Below are 27010 nucleotides of genomic sequence, written 5' to 3' on the forward strand. Positions count from 1 at the left end.
CTTGCTTTGCAATAAGATCTGTCTCTAAGGAAATGGATTTAGCCTCTTCCAAAATAACATACTTTTCATTGTTCGAGTCCCATCTTCGATATGGTCTGCCTTTTTGGGGTTTTGGTACAGCTGCCCAATCCGATGTTATTTTTAAATTGCAAAAAAGAGCAATCAGATATCTGTTTGGCCTCAGAAGAACAACACATTGCAGAAGCTACTTCAAAGATCACAGAATTCTAACATTACCTTCTTTATATATTTTAGAAACTGTTTGCTTAATTCGTAAACATCTACATGTTTTTCCAGAAAGACCTAGACATGACTATTCCACCAGAAATTCTACTTTTGACATCTATGTACCGATCCCGTCCAGTGAGTTAATAAAGAAATCTATATTATATTCTGCAAAAAAACTATACAACCATCTCCCTCTACAACTTAAATCTGCAACATCTTTCCCCAAGTTCCGTAAAATGACTAAAGCCTATTTATCTGAAAGACCATATTATTCAATAGCAGAGTTTCTTAACCAATAACTAAGAAATTACAGTATTGTTATGTATAAGTAGAATCTTAATCTATATTTGAGTGTCATATGCAGCAGCATAACTTATTAAATTTCTTAAGGTAGATTACGCAATTTGCAATTTTTTTTAATTTTGCAATAGATTGTTACTGATTTTTATTTGACTTTATTATGTTTTATTTATATTGACGATTTGTATAATTTTAGTAAATTGTATTTGTTATTGTTTTTATTTATGATTCTTGTAAGCTTTGTCTATAAAATTGTTAAATTTTTCATGACAATAAAGCATATTTCTATTCTATTCTATTAATGGTTTCTGTTTTTTTTTATTATACTTATTACAATGTTTTTACATTTTTTTTACAACATTTATCTAATTCTAAATACAGATAGTTAACCATAGCTACTCATATTTTCAGTTTAATATGCTCACATAATAAAATGACCACTTGTGGATTATTACTTTGATTTAATAAGAATTTTAAATTAATTGGATATATGACATCCTTTAACTTATAAATTTTGTCCAAAAAGATTTTCACTTGAGCTTGTATTAGAGAGCAATTTAATATTTGATGCTCTGCGTCTCCTATTTCTCCACAATTGCAATATGGATCGGTTTTTAAACGAATTTTTTATATAACGAATAGAAATTTGGGAACCGGCACGTGATTAAACCTCAAACGACAAATTTTTCTTATTGCATTTTTGGAAAGATTCCCCTTTATAAACCATGGTTTTTTGGGAATCGTTTCTTGAATTTCTTTGTAATGTTTGCCTTTTTGATTGTTTTTATTATCTTCTTCCCATTTTGATTTCCAAACGTTGTTAATAACTGTTTTTATTTCATTTGTTGTACATTTGTATTTTGTTCCTTCTCCTTCGTGCCCTTTTAGCTAAGACATCAACTGTTTCATTGCCCAGTATTCCACAATGGCTTTTGACCCATATTAGATGTGTTGTTTTGAAATCTTTCTTTAATTCTTCAACTTTTTGTAATATTTCTAAGATGATATAATTTATTTTAGATGCAGATTGAAGGTGCTTAATTTTTTGCAAAGCACTTTTACTATCAGAGAAAATATAAATTTTCTTGTTTGGAAGATGTTGGCCGTATTTTAGGGCTTCTAATATGCCTATTAGTTCAGCTGAGTATATGCTACTATTTGCGTTTAACTTAAACATCTTACTTTCATTTGTTTGAGGATCGTATATTGCACATGCTGTTCCTTTAGTACTTTTGGAAGCATCGGTGTAGATTTGATAAGCATTCGATGATAGTTCTTTAATATCAGCTTTAAACATCACATCTCTAATACGTGTTGGGTAATTGGAATAATCTCTTCGGAAGTTTATTTTTAAATTTTTTAATTGTACTATATCAAAAATATAATTTAAATTAATTGGGGTTGTATGTAAAGTTTCTTTATATTCTGCCAGTTCTCTATAACATTCAGCAATGTTAATTCTTTTTTTCCAATAACTTTTTATTAAATCATTTATCGAAAGCCAATGAATTTTATTAATTATTTCTGGTTCTTTATGTGATAAATTTACTAAGAATTGACTACACCGTTTATTTCTTCTTAACCTTAATGGCATCTCTGCGCACTCCACATGTAGATTGTTTATTGGAGTAGATTTTAAAGCACCCATGCAAAGTCTTAAACATTTATTGACAATATTTTCAATTTTTTGTAGATGAACATTTGCTGCATCTGCATAGAAAATATATCCGTAGTCTATTATTGATCTAATATAGGATCTATACATCAGTAAGGAAATATTAGGATCTGCTCCCCATTTAGAATGTGAAATGGTTCTCAACACGTTCACTCCACTTTCTGCTTTCTTAACTGTGTTTTCTATATGTTCCTTCCATAAGAGTTTCTGTTCCAAAATCACCCCAAGATATTTGATTGATTTTTTAACCGGAAATTTAATACCATCTATTACTTCTATTTCCTTTGGAATGCCTTTCCTACGTTTGGTAAATATACATGCTTGTGTTTTTTTTATTTGAAAGGGACATACCATTTTTAAACGCCCAATTTCTAATTGCAGTGTAGCTCTGTTTTACCTTTTCTACACCTGTATTTATTTCTGTTTGATCACTATAAATTAAGAAATCGTCTGCAAATTGTAATATTTTAGTATCTGTTACCGATTTTTCCAAATCATATGTATATACTAGGTATAAAATTGGACTTAATATTCCTCCTTGTGGTAATCCGCCTTGAGCTATTTGTGGTCCTAAGCGTTCGTTGTTAATTTGAAGATATAATTTTCTGTTACCATACAACTTGATTATTTTTGTGTTAAAAGACTCTGGTAATCCAACTTAATCATTTTATTATACAATATGTTGAGGTTAACATTATCGTATGCACTTTCAATATCTATAAATAGAGATGTAACTGATTTATTGTTAGTGAAGGTTAAATTAATATCTGTTATTAAATGACTTAGATTTTCTGTACCAGAATAACCTTTTCTGAAGCCGAATTGGGTCATTGACATTTTATTATTAAGTTCTAGCCACTTCTCCAATCTGATTTTAACCATTCTTTCAAAAGTTTTAGCAATACAAGATCCCAAAGAGATACCTCTATATGAATCTGGTGATTCAGGACTTCGATCAAAAGTTTTAACAATACAAGATCCCAAAGAGATCCTATATGAATCTGGTGATTCAGGACTTCGATCTGGTTTTAGAAAAGGAACAACTAAGAATTATTTCCAACTAGAGGGGTAACTTTCAGTTATCCATATATCATTGTATATTGCCAAGATCATGTCTTTTGCAGCCATCCCTAACTTATTTAGCATAACATAGTGTATATTATCTATTCCAGGAGCTGTATTTTTAGTTGTTTTAACGGATGACTCTAATTCGTCCATAGAAAATTTTTTAGTTAGACTGTGTCTTTCTGTATTTACTGGATACAATATATTTTGTCTCACATTCTTTAGCTTTTTAACCTGTCCCCAAATATTTTTAATATCTGTGTTTCTGTTTAAAGACATGCAAAATTCTTTCCACGTTTTCTTTTTATTCTGTTGTATATTTTTTTTCGTTTGGGCTACACATTTATTATAATTAATGTAGTTTTCCATTGTTCCTTTTTTCTTGTACCGTCTTAATGCTACCTTTTGTTCTTCGACTGCCCTACTACATTCCTGATTCCACCAATGTTTATTAAATTTTGGATTAATCGATTTTCGCTTCGCTAATCGGTCAATTGCATTGACCTCATTTAGTTTAGTAATAAAATCTGTATATCTGTGACTGCCTTTATGAGTTTGTGCATATTGTTCCATATGGGGGGAAAAAATCTCCCAATCTGCTTTATCAACATTCCATTTTTTCCAATTAGTTTTACAATCTATATTACTTACACTAACGTTTATATTCATTTTCATACAAATTACATAATGAACTGAGCCTAGTGTTGTATCGTCTACATCCCATTCAAATAAATGAGCAATATCGGTTGTACAAAAGGTAATATCTATAGCTGATTTATTAAAAAATCCCGGCCTTGGTAATACAATTTCTTTACCAGTATTTAAATATACAGTACTATTCTCATCGCATGCTTCTAATAGATTTTTACCCGCTCGATCCGTAGTACTACAACCCCAAGCAATATTGTGACTATTAAAGTCTCCACCAACTAAAAATGGTTGTTTTAAACTATTAAAAAAATTTTTCCAATCATTTTTAGATATAGATAACCCTGGTTTTACATAAATAGAGTATATATTTATCTTTTTTCCTAAATTTAAGTGAATGGTTACCTGTTTGCACATTACATTATTGATTTTATGAAATGCTGGAGCTGGAGAAAAACCTATACCTCCTTTTAGCAGTACAGCCACTCCTCCATATCCATCACCTCTATCTTCTCGAAAAATATTATACCCTGTGAATTTAATATTTATGTTTGGTTTAAACCAGGTTTCTGACAAAAAGAATACAGATATATTCTTGTCAAAAAGATATTTCTCTAAAGTACCTTTATTTGATAAAACTGATCTACCATTCCATTGTAGGAAATTTATATTAGCCATTTCTAGTAAGAATTTTCTCTATACTATTTTTTAAAACTAACAATGTATTTGCTTCTAAAGATTGATTTAAATTATTTAGAATAGTTGTAAAGCATTCCAAAATATTATCACACACATTTTTTTTATTTATTTGTAAATTAGATGAAATATTATGATACTGAGGAACATTATGAAAATTACTATATACTGTTTGTGATTGTGGTTTCGGTTTACTTAGTATTTCTTTACGTTGTTCAAGCGTTGCCGTGTCGTTTGTTATCGAATTAACACTTTCTGTTCTTCTACGTTTTGTTATTGTATAATGATTCGATGTTTGACTATTTTTTACTGCCGATGAGAAATTTTTTTGATATTTTGTTTTAGCCTCATAATAAAATATTTTTTCTACGTTCATTATATTTTTAGTACTCTTTTGTTTTTCTTTTTCTGGACACTCAGCCTTTATATCTGTTGCGGAATGATTCCCGTTACATAATATGCATTTTACTGACTCTCTATCTGTAAACATCTCTAACATTTTAAACTCTCATTTTCTCCAGCACAAAACCTACACCTGTCTGTTCCTCTACACTGTAAACTAACGTGTCCGTACCGTAAACATTTCAAACATTGAATTAATCTTGGTTGATACGTTTCTACCTCGTACACTAATTTTTCTATAACTACGTGATGTGGCATTATTTGCCCTTTAAATGTAACAATTATGGTAGATGTAGGGACAAAATCTGCATTTCCTTCTGAATTTATAACCTTTCTATTTATTCTTTTGACGTCTATAACATCAAAATTGTATCCGTATCTTGGTTTAATTACTGATTTCAATTCTTTTGTATCTAAATCTTTATCTACCAACTTAATTACGCCCTTTTTTTGAATAAGAAAATTTGGTAAATACGCATTATAATTTTTAATAGCTAAATTTTCTGACATTATTAATTTATTTGCACTTGCTCCCGAATTTAGTTCTACCTTAACTTTATTTCTACCTATAACGATTATTTGATTAATATTATTTTGAATCTCCGGAACCGAATTATTTATAATTTTTGCTATCCCAATCCGATGAAATTTTCCAATGTTTTCTAGACTATTTTCAATATAAACATAATAAGGTCCATTATCAGTTGCAGTATACAAGTTTTTGTTTGAGTTCTTAATTACCTGACTGTTATTTACGCTCGGAGTGGTATTTACCTCACCTAACTGACTGTTATTTGTAAAATTAAATATTTTTGATATTACAGTATTTTTATTAAAAGTATTATTTTGACTTACCGAAGCCTCTGAATATTTATTATTATCATGATTTTCCGTTACCTGCGTATTTTTCTGAATACTACCCAATCCGGGTGTTTCCAATTCTGTTTCCATAATCCCGCCTTCGTTGTTGAATTCTAAATTTTTTCCTCGCTCTGGTGGTTCAGGAGGTATATCATTATCCATATTATTATTGTCCATTAATGACTATAAAAAACCTGTGTAATTTCACTCACTCGATACACGACCGATTCGTTTGAAATTTTAACACTGAATCCATTTTACAACATTAAATTAAGTATAAAATTAATATGATTTTTAAAGTATATATCAATAATTGAACTTCAGCTTTCAAATTCATCTATTTCTTCTACATCCACTTCCCTTTCTTCTTGGTCGGCAGGAGGGCAATTTTGGCAGCTATGGTAAAGAATCTTTGGTAAGAACCGCAAGATTGCACCAAATTTGCGACATCCACAAGTTGAGCCACATCCTTTTTTGAAATTGCAAAATATCATTTTAACTAGTCCTTCTGGTGCAGGAATACCCGTCATTTTGTTTGGTACCAAGGTGCCATTTACTTTTGTCCATCCCCAATTAGCAAAATTGAGAGTTTTGTTGCCCGATATGTAAGTATAATGCAGACACTGCATGTATAAAAGAATAAATACTCCAAAAACATCAAAATTTAGACGCTCCGTAATTTTCAAACATCTCTAGAAAAATGTATTTGGTTTTTTAACAATAACTCTTCTTCCCTTTAAGCTTTTTGCATTTACTCTCACAATATTTTGTAGGGAATTTCATAGGCTATAAGAGAGCTCATGAGAGTTGCAATTTTTCTAGACCCTTTTGTTCAGGGAATTTTAATGTTAAAGGGCTAAAAAGACGCTCCCTTTGCATTGAAATTAATACTTTAAACACTTATATTTATCTCGTTTATTTATAAGCTACGTGAGTTGTAAAAAAAGCAAAATTTTCACTAAAAAATAAGCTAAATTTTGGTCACAACACTTAGGTCTGGATCCCGCTTATGAAAAAAAAGTTGATTAATAGCAAGCTGAAAATTTGTTAATAGGAGGGTGTATATTAAGGGTGTCTAGTCGGATAAACTTTGATATATGGGAAACACTGGAAAAGGGTCAGTTTTAATTGTGGAACAGGTTAAATATTTGAAACGGTCACACCACGAAAACGGCACATTTATTTTGTCCGAAAGAACAGACTTAAACTCTCCGAACAGAGATTAAACTCTGATGCAAAAATCAGACTGCTATTTATCACCTGTTATAATTCCTGTCATTTGACATATTCTACATGTTCCACTCATTAAAACGCCCATTTGGCGATAAATAGCAGTCTGATTTTTGCATGAGACTTTAATCTCTGCTCGAAGAGTTTAAGTCTGTTCTGTCGGACAAAATAAATGTGCCGTTTTCGTGGTGTGACCGTTCCAAATTTTTAACCTGTCCCACAATTAAAACGTCCCCTGTTCCAGTGTTCCCATATATCAAAGTTTGTCCGACTAGACACCCTTAAGCTATTAACAAATTTTCAGCTTGCTATTAATCAAGTTTTTTCAATACGCGGGATCTAGATCTACCTGTTTTTTCATAAATCCAATAGCTTTTGAGATATTTTGAAAAAAGGACGTATTTTTTGAAATATCAAAAAAAAAAGAAATTTACTTAAAACAAGTTTTTTCAAAATGTAATTGAATCGCTTGTTTCAGAAACAATTTAAGTCATTTTGGCGATTTTGAGTTTATTACACCAACATGTATTTCTGTGGGACTAAGGTGGTTTCAAGAATATATGAATATTTTAAATCGTTATAAAATCAACTATGCTTACGGGACTTAGGTGTATTCTGCATTAAATTGTGTGTAACTTACAGAAATATATGTTGTGTAAAACACTCAGAATCGCCAAAATGTGACTTAGGTTGTTTCTGAAATAAGCGATTCATTTGTTCTACATAATTCAAACTTTGGGACGTGTTGTCGGAACATGAATAAAGTTAATTTTACATGGGCTACGTACAATTAATATTAATTTTGCCGCACATGGCATACATTTTACCGTCATTTTTTCTTTTATAAATTCGAGGTATGCTTTTTCTCATGAGGATCTTTCAGTGCGTCACAGTTTTTCGATTTCTTTCTAACGCATTAAATTATATGTGACAGAAAAAACGCACGTCGGTGATTACATTTCGTCGGTGACATTTATAACATTTATTCTAGTTATAAATAGATGGTGCTATAATCGAAAATAACATAATTTGCGAATTATATATCTACGAATATAATCTGAACCATTTAAAAGACTATACAAATCAAAGAAAATACCATTTTATAAATGCAATAAAGACAATTGATTTGTTTTTATGCCAAATTGCAAATAAAATTTGACAACTGTCAGATTTAACTAAAGTGTCATGTCACTAAAATGTATATTATCACGGACTTACCTTTTTTTTTATCATTTGTGACGCACTGAAAAATGCTCATGAAAAGAAGCATATTTGACTAATTTTCGTCATAACTTGCTTAATTTTCATACGAGAGTACTTTAAAGTACTTTAAAAATGTTTATTAACATTTTCTATGAAAAATTTATCATTTTTCCGTTATTTGAGCTTAAATCTTTGCATAAATTTACGAAAAACAAAAAATTCGTTTTCAATGACTCATACAGTTAGTCCATGACCTGCGTCATTAATACCTGGCGAGATAAAACACATTCAACAACTCAAATTTTAACCCGTAATAGGAGCAGTAGCTACTTACTGTCACTTGCCGTTTCGTTTAGTAAATTTCAATTTCCGACTTATCATCGACTTTTTCGTATGCTTTAAATGATGACGCACGGGTAAAGACTCGTGGACTCAACTGTAAGTTTCTTAATATTATCTAAAAAATTTAATCAAAACTGACTAGTTTCTTTGTTTTTTTTATAAGCTTTAATTTTAATAGTGATGATTTTTTCCTGAACATGCGTAATTTTCGAGTTATTCGCGAAGAACTATTGAATAACGTATTTTTTGAAATCTTCAATCGCGAAAAACTCAGAAATTATTAAGTTAAATAAACAATTTATTCTACATTTTCTTCGTAAAATTCAATTCTCTGTCGACTCCCGGTGTCATTTTGAAATTGTAAATTTCCACCCCGAGAAAGGGTGACATTCACCCCCGGGGTGGAAGCATACATTGGCACCAAGTCAGGTTTGCCATTTGCATCATTTTTGAGCTACTGTCAAAATTTCAAACAAATCCATCAAGGCCTTTAGAATTGCGAGGTGAATTGCTTGAATGAATGTGCTTTACTTTATTAAAGAACTGACTACAATACAATTAACAATGCTCGAAGAGCGTGTTCACTCTTCGCAGACTCGTGGCAAAGTGTTTGTTACGCAGAAATATATGAAAACTGGCTGGTTGGTGTTTGCCTACTATTATAAAGATACCTAATTAAATCAAATATTACAAATGAATTTAAATTGTACATGCCCCCGCCTTGAAAGGAAGCGCTTTCAATAATTAACAATGAAATGAAACACAATATATTACATTAAATAAATAATCACTGTCACCTGGCGACTTTTATGCACTTGTACGTGGGTAAATCTTCACAACTGCTACACGGATGAGTCCTTTAGCTATTCTAAGTGTGACAACCCTAGAAATATTGTCTGGATGCAACTGTTCCACACGTCCAAGAGACCACTGAAGAGGACATGCGTCCTTACTTTTGATTAGGACAAGAGCACCAACCTTGATTTGGAATTGATTCACCTTCCACTTTTGTCTCTGCTGCATCTCCGAAACGTACTCCAAATACCATCTTCGCCAAAAATGTTGACGGAGTTGCTGAAGATGTTCAAATCTCGATAACCGAAGAGGGTTGACATTAGAAACGTCTTTTTCTGGTATGGAATTCATGGACCTTTCAATCAGAACGTGAGCAGGGGTTATAGGTAAAAGGTCTGAAGGATCGGAAGACAGGACTTAAAGGGCGTCAATTTAGTATACTTTTCACCTAAGTGAGCACTGTTGAAAAGTCTTCATAAGTTACATAAGATCCGGTAACGGTCCTTTTTAAATACGATTTCATAGATTTTACTCCCCCCTCCCATATTCCGCCGAAAGAGGGGAATGCGAAGGAATAAATTGTCAATTGATTTCATCATTGCAGCATGATTCCGTAATTTGTTTTTCCTTAGATTTAATAAACTTACCGAGATGCTTAAGCTCGTTACGGCAACCTACAAAGTTAGTGCCATTATCCGACATAATTTGAATAGGCTTGTCTCTTATAGATATAAATCGTCTTAAAGCATCGAGGAAGCAAGACGTAGTTAAGTCTGTGACCAGTTCTAGGTGTACCGCTTTAGTTATGTAAAGTTTTCCAAAAAATCCAAAACACCACGACCATATTATGCTTTTTCTCATGAGGATCTTTCAGTGTGTCACAGTTTTTCGATTTCTTTCTAACGCATTAAATTGTATGTGACAGAAAAAAACGCACGTCGGTGATTACATTTCGTCGGTGACATTTATAACGTTTATTCTAGTTGTCAATAGATGGCGTTATAATCGAAAAAAAAATTATTTACGAATTATATAATATATCTACGAATATAATCTGTACAATTTATAAGACTATACAAATCAAAGAAAATACCATTTTATAAATGCAATAAACACAACTGATTTGTTTTTATGCCAAATTGCAAATAAAATGTGACAACTGTCAGATTTAACTAAAATGTCATGTTACAGTAAATGTTATTAATGTATATCATATCACGGACTTACCTGTTTTTCTATCATTTGTGACGCACGGAAAAATGCTCATGAAAAGAAACTTGGAATTGTTGTAGAAGCTGCCCTGTTGATTTTGTCGTGTTAGTTATTTCAATTGAATTTAATATAATGCTTGTAGTTATTCTAAATTATATTTCTGCTCTATTGTAAAAACGTATATTTTCTCTTTTTATAAAATTGGGCTGTCCGTAAATAACTAAATAATATATTTAGATATATTTGAGCTATACCTTTTGCCAAAAAAAAAACATTATTTATGTTAATGAAATAAAAGAGAGACGCACTTGCAATTATTTATTGTATTAGTCCGCTCTCTACAATTTCGCTCTCTACAATTTGCAGAGCATCATCAGGTCAACGGTTACAAGTAAACTATGTAAATGATGTCGATACAAGAAATGATTTCTAACGTCTGCACTATCATACCTCTTGCTCAATTTTTGCTAATACGGAACTGATTGAAATGTGGTGCCTGCGTCGAATGCTTAGAATATCATGGACGGGCAGAGTCAGAAATGAGGAAGTACTAAGAATAGCGTGGTTATAGGATAAGGAGCTTTTTAATTATATTAAAAGTAAGAAAACAGCGTACTTGGGGCAAATATCACGAGTATAATTTTAATTTTTACAATGGGAAATAAGCCACAATATTATTAAAAAATGATTTTTTATTAACGTTTCGACGCCCAAATCGGGTGCCGTTATCAAAATACAAAATACTACTAATATAAACAAAAATGTTGTTGCTTAGTAAAAAAAATTCTTCTAATAATTTATTTAATTTGACTCATTTATATCGGCAATTCAGATACATATGATACATTTTAAAGTAGAAGACTTTAAAATGATATTGCCAATATTTATGAGTTGCGTTCCTGGGACGACTTTACTGAAAGATAGTTCATTCGATTACATGAAATCAACCCCAACTCAAGAATAACCGTCACAAAAAAATTCATAGCATGTGATCTGTCTTTAAAAAGACAACCACATGCAATGGTGACATTAAAATTCTCGCCTTAGAGATCTCATAGTAAATCACGAGGGAAAACCAGGAAAAACCTCGTGATATATAGTCCTGAAAGAAACAGATAGTAAAAAGAGAAAAATCAAAGAAGCGGCTCTAATTATGCTAAACGAAACCAATTGTGTCGCAAATTCCTCGGTGGAATGCAGTAGAATGTGGATACCCATACTGAAAGAGGAAGTCAATAGAAAGAAAATACCACAATTAATAAGTCAATAGTCGAGTTAGTACATATTTTATATTTTAGTGTTACTTATATATCCATGTATTATTGATATTATTTATAATTTAAGCAAAATTATAGTAAAGTCAGAATTTGGTATTAATTTTGAGAGTAAATTAAATGTAAGACCAAATACTTACGATGTCGGTATAGTATCACGAGGTTTTTCCTGTTTTTCCCTCGTGATTTACTATGAGATCTCTAACGCGAGAATTTTAATGTCACCATTGCATGTGGTTGTCTTTTTAAAGACAGATCACATGCTATGAATTTTTTTGTGACGGATATTCTTGAGTTGGGGTTGATTTCATGTAATCGAATGAACTATCTTTCAGTAAAGTCGTCCCAGGAACGCAACTCATAAATATTGGCAATATCATTTTAAAGTCTTCTACTTTAAAATGTATCATATGTATCTGAATTGCCGATATAAATGAGTCAAATTAAATAAATTATTAGAAGAATTTTTTTACTAAGCAACATTTTTGTTTATATTAGTAGTATTTTGTATTTTGACAACGGCACCCGATTTGGGCGTCGAAACGTTAATAAAAAATCATTTTTTAATAATATTGTGGCTTATTTCCCATTGTACAAATTAAAATTGTAAAAATGCCACAAGAAAATAGCTTCAGAACAACATCACGAGTATAACGATACACTTTTCAGCAACTGATACTCGAAGGGAAGATAGAGGGTAAAAGGGGTCTGGGACGTAAAAAGATGTCACGGCTGCGTAATATTCGCCAATGCACTGGAATCCACAGCCATGAAATGCTTCGCAATGCTGCTAAGCCATAATTATGTAATCCTGAATATCTAAATTCTCACCAGACAAGAAAAAGTACGATGGACGCCTACGCAGAATCGCACGGCACTTTAAGAAGAAGAAGAAGAAAACTGATAGGATTGAGTATGCTGCATAAGTTAGCAAATCTTTAGGCAAGATCTTGAAGGTGAAGGAAAGTGGAGAAAGACAGCCAACAAATCAGTGTTTAATATTTTGTTTGTTTGAAGGAGTAAAAATTGTGATGTGTATTTAAACGTTTTATTTATGTTTATTAAAGAGTTCTTTTATTATTAGGTGTTAATTGTTAATTTACTTAAATTATTGTGAGACTGACAACGTTTGGATAATAAAAGTTAGTAAGTGAAAATGTAATTGATGTAACTCTGGAATTGCACAACCGGAGTTAACATCAGTCAATTACATTTTCACTTACTAACTTTTATGATCCAATCGTTGTCAGTCTCAGGCCCCACAATACTTTAAATAAATTAACACATAATAATAAATATGTAGAAATCTTTAATAAATACAGGGTGTTTCATTGGGAAACGGAAATACTTTAACGGTGAATAGAGGTCACCGAGCCGGTTTTAGATATACATACTACATTTTTTGCCCTACCGACTTTTATAGTCCTGTCGCCAGGGGGGTACAACGGCCTCCTTAATTCAGATGGACTTACCCAAGTTTTTTTTATATATTTTGACCCGTAGAATACCAATTTTTTAGGTAACAGTTGATCCGGATGTCGATAAGATTGTTATTGACAAAGAACTTGAGGAATTACATAACAGCGATTTCTCGCAAAACAAAATATCTTTTTGTATTTTTTGGGTCATTTTAAGCAAAAAATATTCCCACAAGTTTTTTCGTAGAATGCATAGTTTTCGAGATAACCGCGGTTGAACTTTCAAAAAATCGAAAAATTGCAATTTTTGAACCCGAATAACTTTTGATTAAAAAATAAAGTAGCAATTCTGCTTACCGGATTTGAAAGTTTAAGTCAAATTATATCGGTTTTGATTATTTGCATTGCTAAAAATTAATTTTTTTATGGCTAAACAAAGCTATAAACACATAGTGTTTCCCGTGCATAATACATGCGTTTTAACGCATGCTACGTAGAAATTGCCTCGCTTGCACTTGTAGCTACTCTACCTACTCGTTCGATTTTAAATGAGAAATCATTGAAAACATCACTCACGCACTAGGTGTTTATAGCTTTGTTTAACAATAAAATAATAAATTTTTAGCAATGCAAATAATCAAAACCGATATAATTTGACTTAAACTTTCAAATGCGGTAAGCAGAATTGTTACATTTTTTTTTAATCAAAAGTTATTCGGGTTCAAAGATTGCAATTTTTCGATTTTTTGAAAGTTCAACCGCAGTTATCTCGAAAACTATGCATCCTACGAAAAAACTTGTCAGATAATTTTTTGCCTAGAATGACCCAAAAAATACAAAAATATGTTTTGTTTTGCGACAAATCACTGTTATGTAATTCCTCAAGTTCTTTGTCTATAACAATCTTATCGACATCCGGATCAACTGTTACCCAAAAAATTCGTATTCTACGGTTCAAAATATATAAAAAAAACTTGGGTAAGTCCATCTGAATTAAGGAGGCCGTTGTACCCCCCCTGGCGACAGGACTATTTATAACCGAGTTACAGGGTGTTTTATCGATTTTGCCCATTTCTTTCCTAAGTTATAACTTTAGAAACACCCTGTATATTTTTTTGATATTTGGTACACATATGTCTCGTTTAAAACCCAAACGACCGACATACTAACCATAAGAAACATCCTGGTCCGGATTAACAAAAAATTATAAAGTAATTGTGACCTTAAAACAACGCCCTGTATATTCAAATTTTAAAAATCTGTTTACATATTTTAAAAGATCACAAAAAAGTAAGTTTAATGGTTTGCTTCAATTTTTCGGCCAGACAATTTTATGACTTTAATTTTGAAATTAAAAGTCTGACATTAAAAAGCAGATATTATTAACTTTTAGTCATAAATTATTAATGTTAATGAATAAATACTCATTTTAAAAATAATCAATACTTATTTACCACATTGGAACGACCCAATTACTAATGACAAGAACAATCCAGGTCCGGATTAACAAAAAAATATAAAGTAAATGTGACCTTGAACCAACACCCTGTATATTGAAATTTTGAAAATTTGTCTGCGCATTTTAAATGAGCATAAAAAACTGTGATTAAAGATTTATTTTAATTTTTTGCGCCGTTGATTTAATTACATCAATTTTGAAATTCTGAGATTAAAAACCAGGTGTTATTAACTTTTAATAATAATTTAATGTTAATGAATCGATACTTATTTTGAAAAATACTTAATACTTATTTACTACGCTGGCTTCATGGATTCTCTGGATTTGTAGCTGTATGCACATCATTAAAAATTAGAATTGCGAGAATTGGGATATTTTAATGATTTAGTAAATTAAAAAAAAAACAGCTATATCTAATAAAAAAAAAACGTTTAAACAATTCAACAATTTAACATAAATTAAGAATATTTGAACTATAACAGTTGCTCAAAATGTCCGCCATTTTGTTCGATGCACTTTCCTTGCTCGTTTAAAAAGATTTCGAATCGATTTTTCTAATTACATTGGGATTCTTCTTAATTTTTCTGGCAGCTTCTTGCCACCTTGACAGAATTAAGCAATATGATTTCAAAATTGCCGTAATTAAATTATCTACGCAAAAATTTCACATTTTATGATCTTTTAAAATACGCAAACAAATTTTCAAAATTTCAATATACAGGGTGTTGTTTCAAGGGCACCATTACTTTATATTATTTTGGTTAATCCGGACCTGGAGTTTTCTTCTGATTACTAATTGGGTCGTTCTAACGTGGTAAATAAGTATTGATTACTTTTAAAATGAGTATTTATTCATTGACTTTAATAATTTATGACTAAAAGTTATTAATATCTGCTTTTTAATGTGATGAGTTCTTAAAAAATTCAATATAATTTCAAAATTATGTAAAGTCATAAAATTGTCTGGCCGAAAAATTGAAGCGAACCATTAAACTTACTTTTTTGTGCTATTTTCAAATATGCAAACATATTTTCAAAATTTGAATATACAGGGTGTTGTTTTAAGGTTACAATTACTTTATAATTTTTTGTTAATCCGGACCTGGATTTTTCTTATGGTTAGTATGTGGGTCGTTTGGGTTTTGAATGAGACACATGTGTACCAAGTATCAAAAAAATATACAGGGTGGTTCTAAAGTTATGGCTTAGGAAAGAAATGGGTAAAATCGATAAAACACCCTGTAACTCGGTTATAAAAGTCGGTAGGACAAAAAAAAGAATGTGTGTGTACTTTGTACGCACGTAAGAAGTTATACTTCTACTACATATTATGTGATTTTTAAGACAAATACCAAAAATTAAAAAAAATAAAAGAATAAAACGCACACAAACACATTGAAAAATGCCACAAAGAAAAAATTATTTCTGAACGATATTAATTGTTGGCAAAAATTTTAAATACGCATTTTCTGAAAAAAAAATTATATAACAAATATACTTACAATCATAAAATGCATAAAAAAAATAAAAACTTGCATCGGGAATCGAACCCGTGAACTTCGCGGCGCTTTGATTCGTAATCGAAGCCTAGACTCACTCGTCCAATTCCACATTATTTCTCATGTGGAAAAATAGGGTAACTGAACGTTTTACTGTTTGACAGTTGTTTTGAATATAATTAAATTATGTAGTTTAAATTTTGTGGAAGAAAATATTAAAATATAACAAAACAGTAAGAAAACGATATATTAGATGAAGATTGGTAGAACTTTTGTTGGTAATCAAATTAAGTATGTAAATCAAAGCATTACATACCTACTAGATAAATAAATCTACGCCAAAAAGTCATAATTTAAAAATAAAAATCGGACCTAATTTGGGATTTCTCTCTAAAATCCCCATTCTTGAGAAAATAAATGTATGTATTCCAACCTAATCCAAATGTATAATTACAATATGATTATAATAAAAACTACTTACCAAATTAGAATGAGTTTTCCTTGTCCAAAATAGTCCAAAAATATAGGTATATGAAAACTATTTAAAAAGGCAGTATAACTATTAACTAACTTTGTTTCTCTTCCCACAAATTTCTAAACGCAACAACCATAAATAATCAAACTACGTACAGCTGTGCCACAGCCGCCATATTGAATAATTTTTGACATGTCATTTGAACATCCAATCAGAACAAAGTTATAATGCGCATGCGCCGGGATCGTAGGTTTTAACATATAAAAATTCACCCTCATATCGCCGGTAAAGAAGTATAACTTCAAAAATGTAGTATATCTAGAACCTGCTTGGTGACCTCTATTCACCATTAAAGTATTTCCGTTTCCCAATGAAACACACTGTATAAACAAAACCGTTACACAAATAACATCAAAATTTTTATTCCTTCAAACAAACAAAATATCAAACACTGATTTGTTGGCTGTCTTCCTCCACTTTCCTCCACCCTTAAGATCTTGCCCAAATATTTGCTAACATATGCACTGTAATCCATCCATACTATCAGTTTCCTATTAGCAAAAATTGAGCAGGAAGTTATGATAGTGCAGACTTTAGAAATCATTACTTGTGTCGACGTTATGATGTTTAAGGGGGTAGCTACCCCTACAAGGGGGTTGATTGACTTCAACAAACTAAGTGTATGTATTGATATATGTATTTATCTAGTTCACAATTAAAACAATAACTAGAACTCAGTTGGTATATGATATTACTTGCGTAGACAGATCATTACTAAAGTCTTTCTCAGAGTATTCTGTCTCATTATTTTCGTAAGTATATCCAATGTCCATTTGTTTATTATGACTTTTATTTTACTAACGCAACCGTGAATTATAACAACAGCTTTTCTGATTAGTTTGCACTTTTCGGTGCATGTCCCAATTACATAGATATTCAATGTCACATACTTAATACAAGCAAGTGCACAATCAAAACATAGAGTAATAATTTCATTTATTGTTATTAAAGGGTTTAAAATTTAAACTGAATTATTTGCTAATGACTTAAAAAACTCTTATTTTCTGGATGCTTATTTACAGCATCATTTAGTTTACTTATAACCGTTGACTTAATGATGCTCTGCAAATTGTAGAGAGAGAAACCGGTCGTCGGAGTAATCCTACAAGGGTTACAAAAACTTCATCTACCATAATTGATTATACTGTCTCAGATTTCTCACCCCTTGATGTCCACTCTACAATTATTAATGCTGGACTATCTGATCATGAAGCAGTTTATACGAAGTTTGATATCTTCATCAAACCCTCCTCGAAAACCCGACGTTTAGGCAGGATTTTTTCCACCCGGAACTTTCGTAAATTCCAAAATTTTTGCTTAACCTTTGAGTGGCGCTTTCCTGCTATGGACGTGGATAATAATTTCAGTGATTTTTTAGATCAGCTTGTCTGTATCTTCAATAATACATTTTCTTTAATTGCAATTAGGCCAAAACATCGCAAACCCTGGACTACTAAAGGTATCCGAATATCTTCCAAGAATATGCGTTCTCTTCTGTATATCAAGAAATTTACTACCAACGTCTCTATCACTGAATATATCATCAAGTACAGGCAACCTATCTTAAACTTATAAAATCAGCTAAAAAAGTCTACTACCAAAACCGTCTGGGAAGCTCTAAAAGTGTTGCAAAAGAAACTTGGTCCATAATAAACGATTTTCGAAATAAAACCCACACTGCTCAAACAGTTTCCCTTCCAGAAACTGAAAATCTAAATGAATACTTTGTTAATTTGAGTAAAAATATTACATCAACTATTTTGCCACAACAAGATCCCATTTCCTATCTCCCTAATTCAAGACAGGTCTCGAATTCATTCTTTATAAAACCAGTCAATAAATCTGAAATGATCCAAACAATCAATAGTATCAAAAGCAAATGTAGTATATCTATCCTGTAGTACTGATCGTCTATCGATAAAATTTTTTTCTAATCTTCCAGAAAAGGTGTTAGAAGTCCTCATCTCACTAATTAATGATTCTTTTGAGAAAGGTAAATTTCCAGAGTGCCTGAAGACAGCCATCATTATTCCTCTTCATAAGGGTGGTGAAATATCTAATACCTGCAATTATAGACCTCTTGTACTCCTACCGGTACTCTCCAAAATTATTGACCCTACTTATGTCCTTTGTAGTTGAATACAACACTTTATCACAAAATCAGTTCGGCTTTTTAAATAATAAATGCACCACTGATGCCATGTTTTCTGTACTACATGAGGCCAAAGCTTTTGATTGTGTAAATCACAACATTTTGATAAAACAACTAAATTTCTACGGAATTCGAGGTATTTCTTTAGATTGGTTCCAATCTTACTTGGATGATAGGAAACAACTGGTTAGAGCAAATGATGCATACTCTAGTATCAAAAACATTGTATGTGGGGTACCTCAAGGTTCAGGATTGGGTCCTCTACTTTTCTCTATCTTTATTAATGACATCACTAGTTTAAAAATCGATGGAAAAATCTTTCTTTTTGCTGATGATACCAGTATCACTTGGAGCAACTCAAACATTGCAACTCTTCATGCTACTATAACTTCTGATCTACTTACAATAAAAACCTGGTCTGACTCTAATTTACTCTCATTTAACGTAGATAAAACAGTAGCATTGTCTTATAAAGGAGCTCTTCAACCCTTACCTCTTAATAACAGCCAGATCAGTACCGTTGATTCTGTAAAATTTCTTGGTATTCTTTAGACAGCAACCTTAAATGGTCCCTCCATATCGATTTGTTAAGAAAGAAACGATCTTCAGCTTGCTATGCTATAAGACCTGTTTCGAATGGACTCAATCTAGAATCTTCCAAAATAACATATTTTTCTTTGTTCGAGTCGCATCTTCGTTATGGTCTTCCTTTTTGGGGTTCTGGTACAGCTGCCCAATTCGATGTTATTTTCAAATTACAAAAAAGAGCAATAAAATATCTGTTTGGCCTCAGAAGAACAACACATTGCAGAAGTTACTTCAAAGATCACGGAATTTTAACCCTTCCATCTTTGTATATTTTAGAAACTGTTTGCTTAATTCGTAAACATCTACATGTCTTTCCACCAAGACCTAACCATGACTACTTCACGAGAAATTCTACGTTTAACTTCTATTTGCCAACCCCGTCCTCGGAGTCAGTAAAGAAATCTATATTATACTCCGCAAAAAAACTTTACAACCATATCCCTCTACAATTTAAATCTGCAGCATCTTTCCCCAAATTCCGTAAACTGACCAATGCCTACCTATCTGAAAGACCATATTATTCAGTAGAAGATTTTCTTAATCAGTAACTAAGAAATTACAGTACCCTTTGCACAAGTAGTATTTTTATTATTGTTTATCTACATATATTTGGGTGTCATATGCAGCAGCTTACCTTTTAATTAAAACTTTTTTTATTAATTACTAGGTAGACTATGCATTTGCAATTTATTTTAAATTTTGCAATTTATTATTTGTGTTCATTCACCTTCATTTGTAGTCAACTTCATTATTGTTATTATTATTTTAAATATTTGACGATTTATGTAATGTTAGTAAATTGGATTGTTATTGTTTTGTTTTCTTGACTTTTATAAGCTGTGTCGATAAAATTGTACAATTTTTCATGACAATAAAGCATATTTCTATTCTATTCTCTCTATTGCGAGTGCGTCTCCCTCTTATTTCATTCATAATAAACTCGCATATGCAACCGATGCAACATATTTATGTTAGTTTTTATTTTAGGCTTTCCCCCAGAGGAGAACACATTGGAAAGTATGAAAACAATACCCGTACATACATTTAATGAAGACCAACACATGAGTCAATCTGTTGAAGAAAATACATTCAAATGTGAAGTTTGTTTTAAGCAGTTTGCGATGAAACGTTATTTAAAAAATCATTTGAGGGTGCACATTGTAGAAAAACCTTTTGAGTGTGAAATTTGTTTTAAGCAGTTCAGCCAAAAAAGTTCCTTGAAAATACACATGAGGCTGCACACTGGAGAAACGCCTTACAAGTGCGATATTTGTTTAAAAAAGTTTGCTCATAAACGAAGTTTCAATGAACACGCAAACATTCACACTGGAGAAAAACCATACAAGTGTGAAATTTGTTCTAAACAGTTTGCTCGAAAAGATTATTTAAATGAACACATGTACGATCACAATGATGAAAAACGATACAAGTGTGAAGTTTGCTTTAAGCAGTTTAACCGAATAGGTAATTTAAAAAGACATTTGACAGTGCACACTGGGGAAAAACGTTATCAGTGTGAAATTTGTTTGAAGCAATTCACTGAAGCAGGCACTTTGAAAAAGCATTTGAGACTACACACTGGAGAAAAGCCTTACCAGTGTAAAGTTTGTTTAAAACAGTTTACTCGTAAACAACGTTTTAATGAACATGCAAACATTCACACTGGAGAAAAACCATTCAAGTGTGAAATTTGTTCTAAACAGTTTGCTCGAAAAGATTATTTAACTGAACACATGTACGATCACAGTGATGAAAAACGATACAAGTGTGAAATTTGCTTTAAGCAGTTTAACCGAATAAATAATTTTAAAAGACATTTGAGTGTGCACACTGGGGAAAAACGTTATCAGTGTGAAATTTGTTTAAGGCAATTTAGAGAAAGGTCAAGCTTGAAAAGCCATTTGAGAATACACACTGGAGAAACGCCTTACAAGTGCGAAATCTGTTTTAAACAGTTTTCTCGAAAAGATTTTTTAAATGAACACATGTACATTCATACTGGAGAAGATCCATACAAGTGTGAGATTTGTTTTAAGCAGTTTTCTAAAGCATCTAATATGAAACAACATGTGAGATTGCACACTGGAGAAACGCCTTATAAGTGTGAAATTTGTTATAAGCAATTTAGCCAAAAAATTAGTTTGAAAAAACATATGATACTGCATACTGGGGAAAAACCTTACCAGTGTGAAATTTGTTTGAAACAGTTTGCTCGAAAAGATTGTTTAAATGAACACATGTACGATCACAGTGATGAAAAACGATACAAATGTGAAATCTGTTTTAAGCAGTTTTCTAAAGCATCTAATATGAAACAACATGTGAGATTGCACACTGGAGAAACACCTTACGAGTGTGAAATTTGTTCTAAGCAGTTTAGCCACAAAAGTACTTTAAAAAAACACATGAGACTGCACACTAGAGAAACGCCTTATAAGTGTGATATTTGTTTTAATCAGTTTAACCAAATAAGTAGTTTGAAAAGACATATGAGAGTGCACACTGGGGAAAAACCGTACCATTGTGAAACTTGTTTTAAGCAATTCAGTGAAGCAGGAACTTTGAAAACGCATTTGAGAGTACACACTGGGGAAAAACCATACCAGTGTGAAATTTGTTTGAAGCAATTCAGTGAAGCAGGAACTTTGAAAAGGCATTTGAGAGTACACACTGAAGAGAAGCCTTACAACTGTGATATTTGTTTAAAAAAGTTTGTTCGTAAACAAAGTTTAAATGAACATGCAAAAATTCACACTAAAAAGCAACCATAGAAGTGTGAATTTGTTTTAAGCAGTTCATCCAGAAAATAATTTTCAAACAACTTATAAGAATTAAACATTACCAGTTTTAAATTTGTATTTGTTTTGAGCAATTGAATGAGCGTTTGAAAAAGGATAATGTTGTGTCATGTATTCCTACTTTAGACAACACCCCATACGTTACTTGCTAGCTTGCCGGGTTGGTAGAGACCATGATGTTAGAAACATGGCAAAGGGATTTTATGTTAGGAGTTTCTAGATCAAGCATGGCATTGTATGTAGGATGTACAATAAATGTGTTACTTTCTTTTAATCTGAGTTTCATTAATACAATAGATAATATTCCAAATATATGGCGAATTAAAGTGAGAACCATTTTATGAATATTTTTATCTTTGTTATATGAGCGCAAAAACCATAAAATCGCCGTCGCCTTGGTGTAACAACATTGGAAAGAAGAAAGAAAATAATTCAAATGTCAAATTTGTGATCAGTTTACCCCTAGAAATACAATAAATAAACACACGAAAATGTACACTGGATAAACGCTTTGTAAGTGTGTACAGAGTGCACACTGTAGAAAAACCTTACCAGTGCGATATTTGTTTTAAGAAAGGACCCCTCAGAAACCTTATGGGAAATATCTCTCTGTCAAATGCTCTGAAACTTTGGGTTCTGGTAGTCCTTGATGTGTAGAACAAAAGACTCGATGGACGCGTAGCTCCAAAAAATCATGGTTTTAAGATATAACCCTCTGAACTTATAGGTACAGTGAGGACGTTTGAGTTAGAATAAATTCATTTTTTCGAGAATGGGCGACTTTGGAGATAAATTACGAATCAGGTCGATTTTTATCTTTAATTTATAATTTTTTGGCATATATCATACTAGTGACGTCATCCATCTGGGCGTGATGGCGTAGCCAATGATTTTTTTTAATAAGAATAAGGGTCGTGTGATAGCTCATTTGAAAGGTTATTCAATTCTCTATTCAATAATATAAACAATAACATAATTATTTATACAGGGTGCCCAAAAAAATTTTTCGATTTAAATGAGACAAAAAGAAGAATATATAATTTATTTAATTCGAAATACATTTTATTGTTGTTCGAAAACAGGAAAAAAATGTTTATTTGATAAATAAATATTGTTTTTCGCTTAAATTTAATATTAAACCACACACCTGCCTCTTAGCAGTTTGAACATTTAATTAAGGCGAAAAGCAATGCTTGTTTTTCAAATCAACATTTTTTTCTGTTTTCTGACAGCAGTAGAATGTATTTCAAATCAAATAAATTATATACATTTTTCCTTTTGTCCCAATTAATTTAATTAAAAAAAAAATTTGGGCGTCCTGTGTAAATAATTATGTTAATGTTTATATTAGTGAATAGAGAATTGAATAACCTTTCAAATGTCACACGACCCCTATTCTTATTTAAAAAAATCATCGATTGCGTTATCGCGCCCAGATGGATGACGTCACTAGTATGATATATTATATCGCTCACTGATTTCTAGAGTGGCACAACCGCAAAAATAAAGTTCTGAGATAATTGACGATGAAGTTTCATGACATCATAAAATACCATTCAAAATTACAATTTTTGGATAAGAGGTCGACAGAAGAAACTAAATACTTGACAATGGAGGGTTAGATATTACATTTTTTCCCATGGTATGAATTTCGAGAACTTTGATATAAATATGCCAGTATTGAATTCAAGTTTTATAGTGTTTTGACAAATATGGTCGGTCGTAAGTAGTGGCATAAATAGTTCATAAAATAAACGTTTTTATTTTTTAATCATGTCTTTATTCGCACTAAAGATATACCTACTTACTATATGAACACAACAATATTTTTCTTACTAATAACTAAAAAAGAATCTTAAAATGATTATCAGTTAAACAAAAACCTTGTTTATAGAAACGTTTATAGAAAGAATAAAAACGTGGAATGTAAGTTGATGTAAAATTCACTGTGACTTTTAATAACTGCATTGGATCGAATAAGATACATTAGATCTTGATATTTTTTTCGGGCAATTAGAATTCAATTTTGATAGACCCTATTAATTTCAATGTCTAAGAAAATATTTTGTTAGGATTTATGGTTCGTATTTCTTTGAATAAGATGACCATTTTAAAATAAAATTCGTTAAAGAAAGTTTTATACAGGAAAATGCTATGATTATCCTTTTCGACTTTCAGTATTGAAACATCACTTAACAAAGACTTCTACCTAAAGACCTAAAGTAATACATAAAGTCGAAGTGAAAAAAGCTTTGCACACCTTTACTTTTGTACCTTGTTTAATACAATAAAAATCATTGGTATTGGTTCTTCCACCATTATTTGCTACATTAACCTGTTTCATGAATGCCATTATAATGTAGCTTGGCTGCTTGGAAATGTCTCCCAAATCCCAGTATAACTTAAAAACGGTCGTCTTTCTTCTTCTGTGCATTTCCGGTACATGTTTGCCTGCATTTTGTGATGTCACACGGATCTTAAACTGATCTGGATGGAACGTCTATCTTCCTGTTGTACATTTGATAAGATTGTCCAGAGCTTCGGAGGCGCTTAATTCGGTTTTGTATCCACTGAAGAGGTTGGGCTTTCCTTTTTTTCGTTTTCTTCCTTCATTCTTAATCTTCTTAAATTCTAAGTAAAATATAAGAAAAAGTAAACCTATAATGACACAACTTTGTTCTTTCATGACATAAAGTGAAGTATTTGAATTAAAGTAAATTCTATACCGACACAACCTTATATTTTGGTGACACAAGTAGTATGTTTTTGCCAAAAAATTCATTCCATACTGGCACAACTTTTAATGTGCCACTATAGGCTAAAAAATGAGATATTTTTATTGAAAGTAAAATTTAATAAAAAATTTTGGTCTTGGTAAAAGGTATATTATTTTAAAAAGCCCTATAGGGCTACAAACATCGAACAGAACGTTTTCGCTCTAAAAAGAGCATCATCAGTGTTGCCTAAAATAAGTATAACCATATTAATTATCAAAATGTTGAATTTAAAGTGATGACCAAGGTAGAATCAAAGTTTGGTTATACTTACAAGAACATGGTGAGCCAACCAAAAAATACGAAGGTCAAAGCCTTTCAAAAATGGACTAAAAGTCACATCAAAATGCTAACATAGCAAATTCCAAAGGATGTATATAATCCCTAAGGATATGGCCCTAGGATAACATATGACTCCCACACGTTGTAAGTGGGTCAAAGGTAACAAATTAGGTCATTATGTTACAAGAGCTGACAGGCAACTAAGATATGAGATATCAAAAGCGAATCTGTCTGATGTCAAGACAACAATTGTCAATGGAACTTGAAGTATCATGAAAAATTGGTTACACAGCTACTAAATTTATAGTTGTTTATAGTACAAGCAATGATAACAGCTAACATCAGTGTGTTGGAATTATAAAAATAAAGAGTTAGTGAGAATAGATTATCTAGATGTAAAATAGAAGGGGGGAATTTGAGTACCCACAATCATCAATGAAGTGTACGTAAATTGATGAAGAAAGGTAGGCAAAACAACATACAGATAATGTAATGTATGGTTTATGTTTTGAAATTAGATAATTTATATTTGTGAACCAACACAAATGATGGCTGAGAGACTGGCTGAAAAACTAGAGACAAAATAGGGGTCGTGATATCAAATGCTGAAAAAGTTGTAAATGCAAAATCTTATTTATAAATTAATAAAATATAGATGGGGTCATCAACACAAATTTACAAGACTGAAAAGGTTGTATTACAAGCTTAGTCCAAATTTATTTATTATGTCCTTTTATGTTAAATAACATCTAGGGCAAAGAAAAATTAATAACTTGGATAAAAGTGTCTAAGCTACAACTAAAGTGGGGTCAGATGAAGATAAGTGTTGAGTAAGATTATTGAGTATATGAGAAAATTAAAAATTGTGTTTATTTGAGATAGATGAGTTTGTGGTATATAAAGTAAATGTGACATCACTATTGAGACTAATTAACATTATTGAGAGCCTGGGGACTCCAGAGACCAGGCAACCAAACAAACCAAATGATGAATGAAAGGTTGGCTGAATGGAATAACTACTAGATGTGTGAAACTTGAAAGATATATTGTACAGTATTATTGGTTGATTTAGTTTAGAATGAAATAGTTATGATTGGACACTAAACGAAAAACGGTTTGAAAAGATGATGTGGAGAGAATGGGATATATATTGAATAGATATAGTTGTGTACAAGTTGTGACAAATGGATGTTGCGGATATAGTTGAAATTGCTTTGTTTGGGAGAAGAAAAATTTTTTTGAAGAAAGGATTAGATGATTATCGAAAATTGAGTGAACATGTGGATGTGTGTGAATAAGAAGAGAAAAGAAAGAAATAGAAATAGAAAGAAATAGTTCTATTTCTTTCTTTTCTCTTCTTATTCACACACATCCACATGTTCACTCAATTTTCGATAATCATCTAATCCTTTCTTCAAAAAAATTTTTCTTCTCCCAAACAAAGCAATTTCAACTATATCCGCAACATCCATTTGTCACAACTTGTACACAACTATATCTATTCAATATATTCTCATATTCAATATATATCCCATTCTCTCCACATCATCTTTTCAAACCGTTTTTCGTTTAGT

General features: G+C 31.4%; 1 protein-coding gene across 1 annotated transcript in view; it reads left to right on the forward strand.

Moving 5' to 3' along the window:
• Window positions 1-22654, forward strand: part of LOC126879028 (zinc finger protein 260-like) — a 30240-nt gene extending 7586 nt beyond the window's left edge. The window contains exon 2 of the mRNA XM_050641909.1: window positions 20570-22654. Within this exon, the coding sequence (XP_050497866.1) occupies window positions 20570-22353 (1784 nt within the window). The 3' untranslated portion in view covers window positions 22354-22654. The remainder of the gene's footprint in view (window positions 1-20569) is intronic.
• Window positions 22655-27010: the final 4356 nt, after the last annotated feature.

This window comes from Diabrotica virgifera, chromosome 1 (genome assembly GCF_917563875.1).
Source record: "Diabrotica virgifera virgifera chromosome 1, PGI_DIABVI_V3a".
Lineage (NCBI taxonomy): Eukaryota > Metazoa > Arthropoda > Insecta > Coleoptera > Chrysomelidae > Diabrotica > Diabrotica virgifera.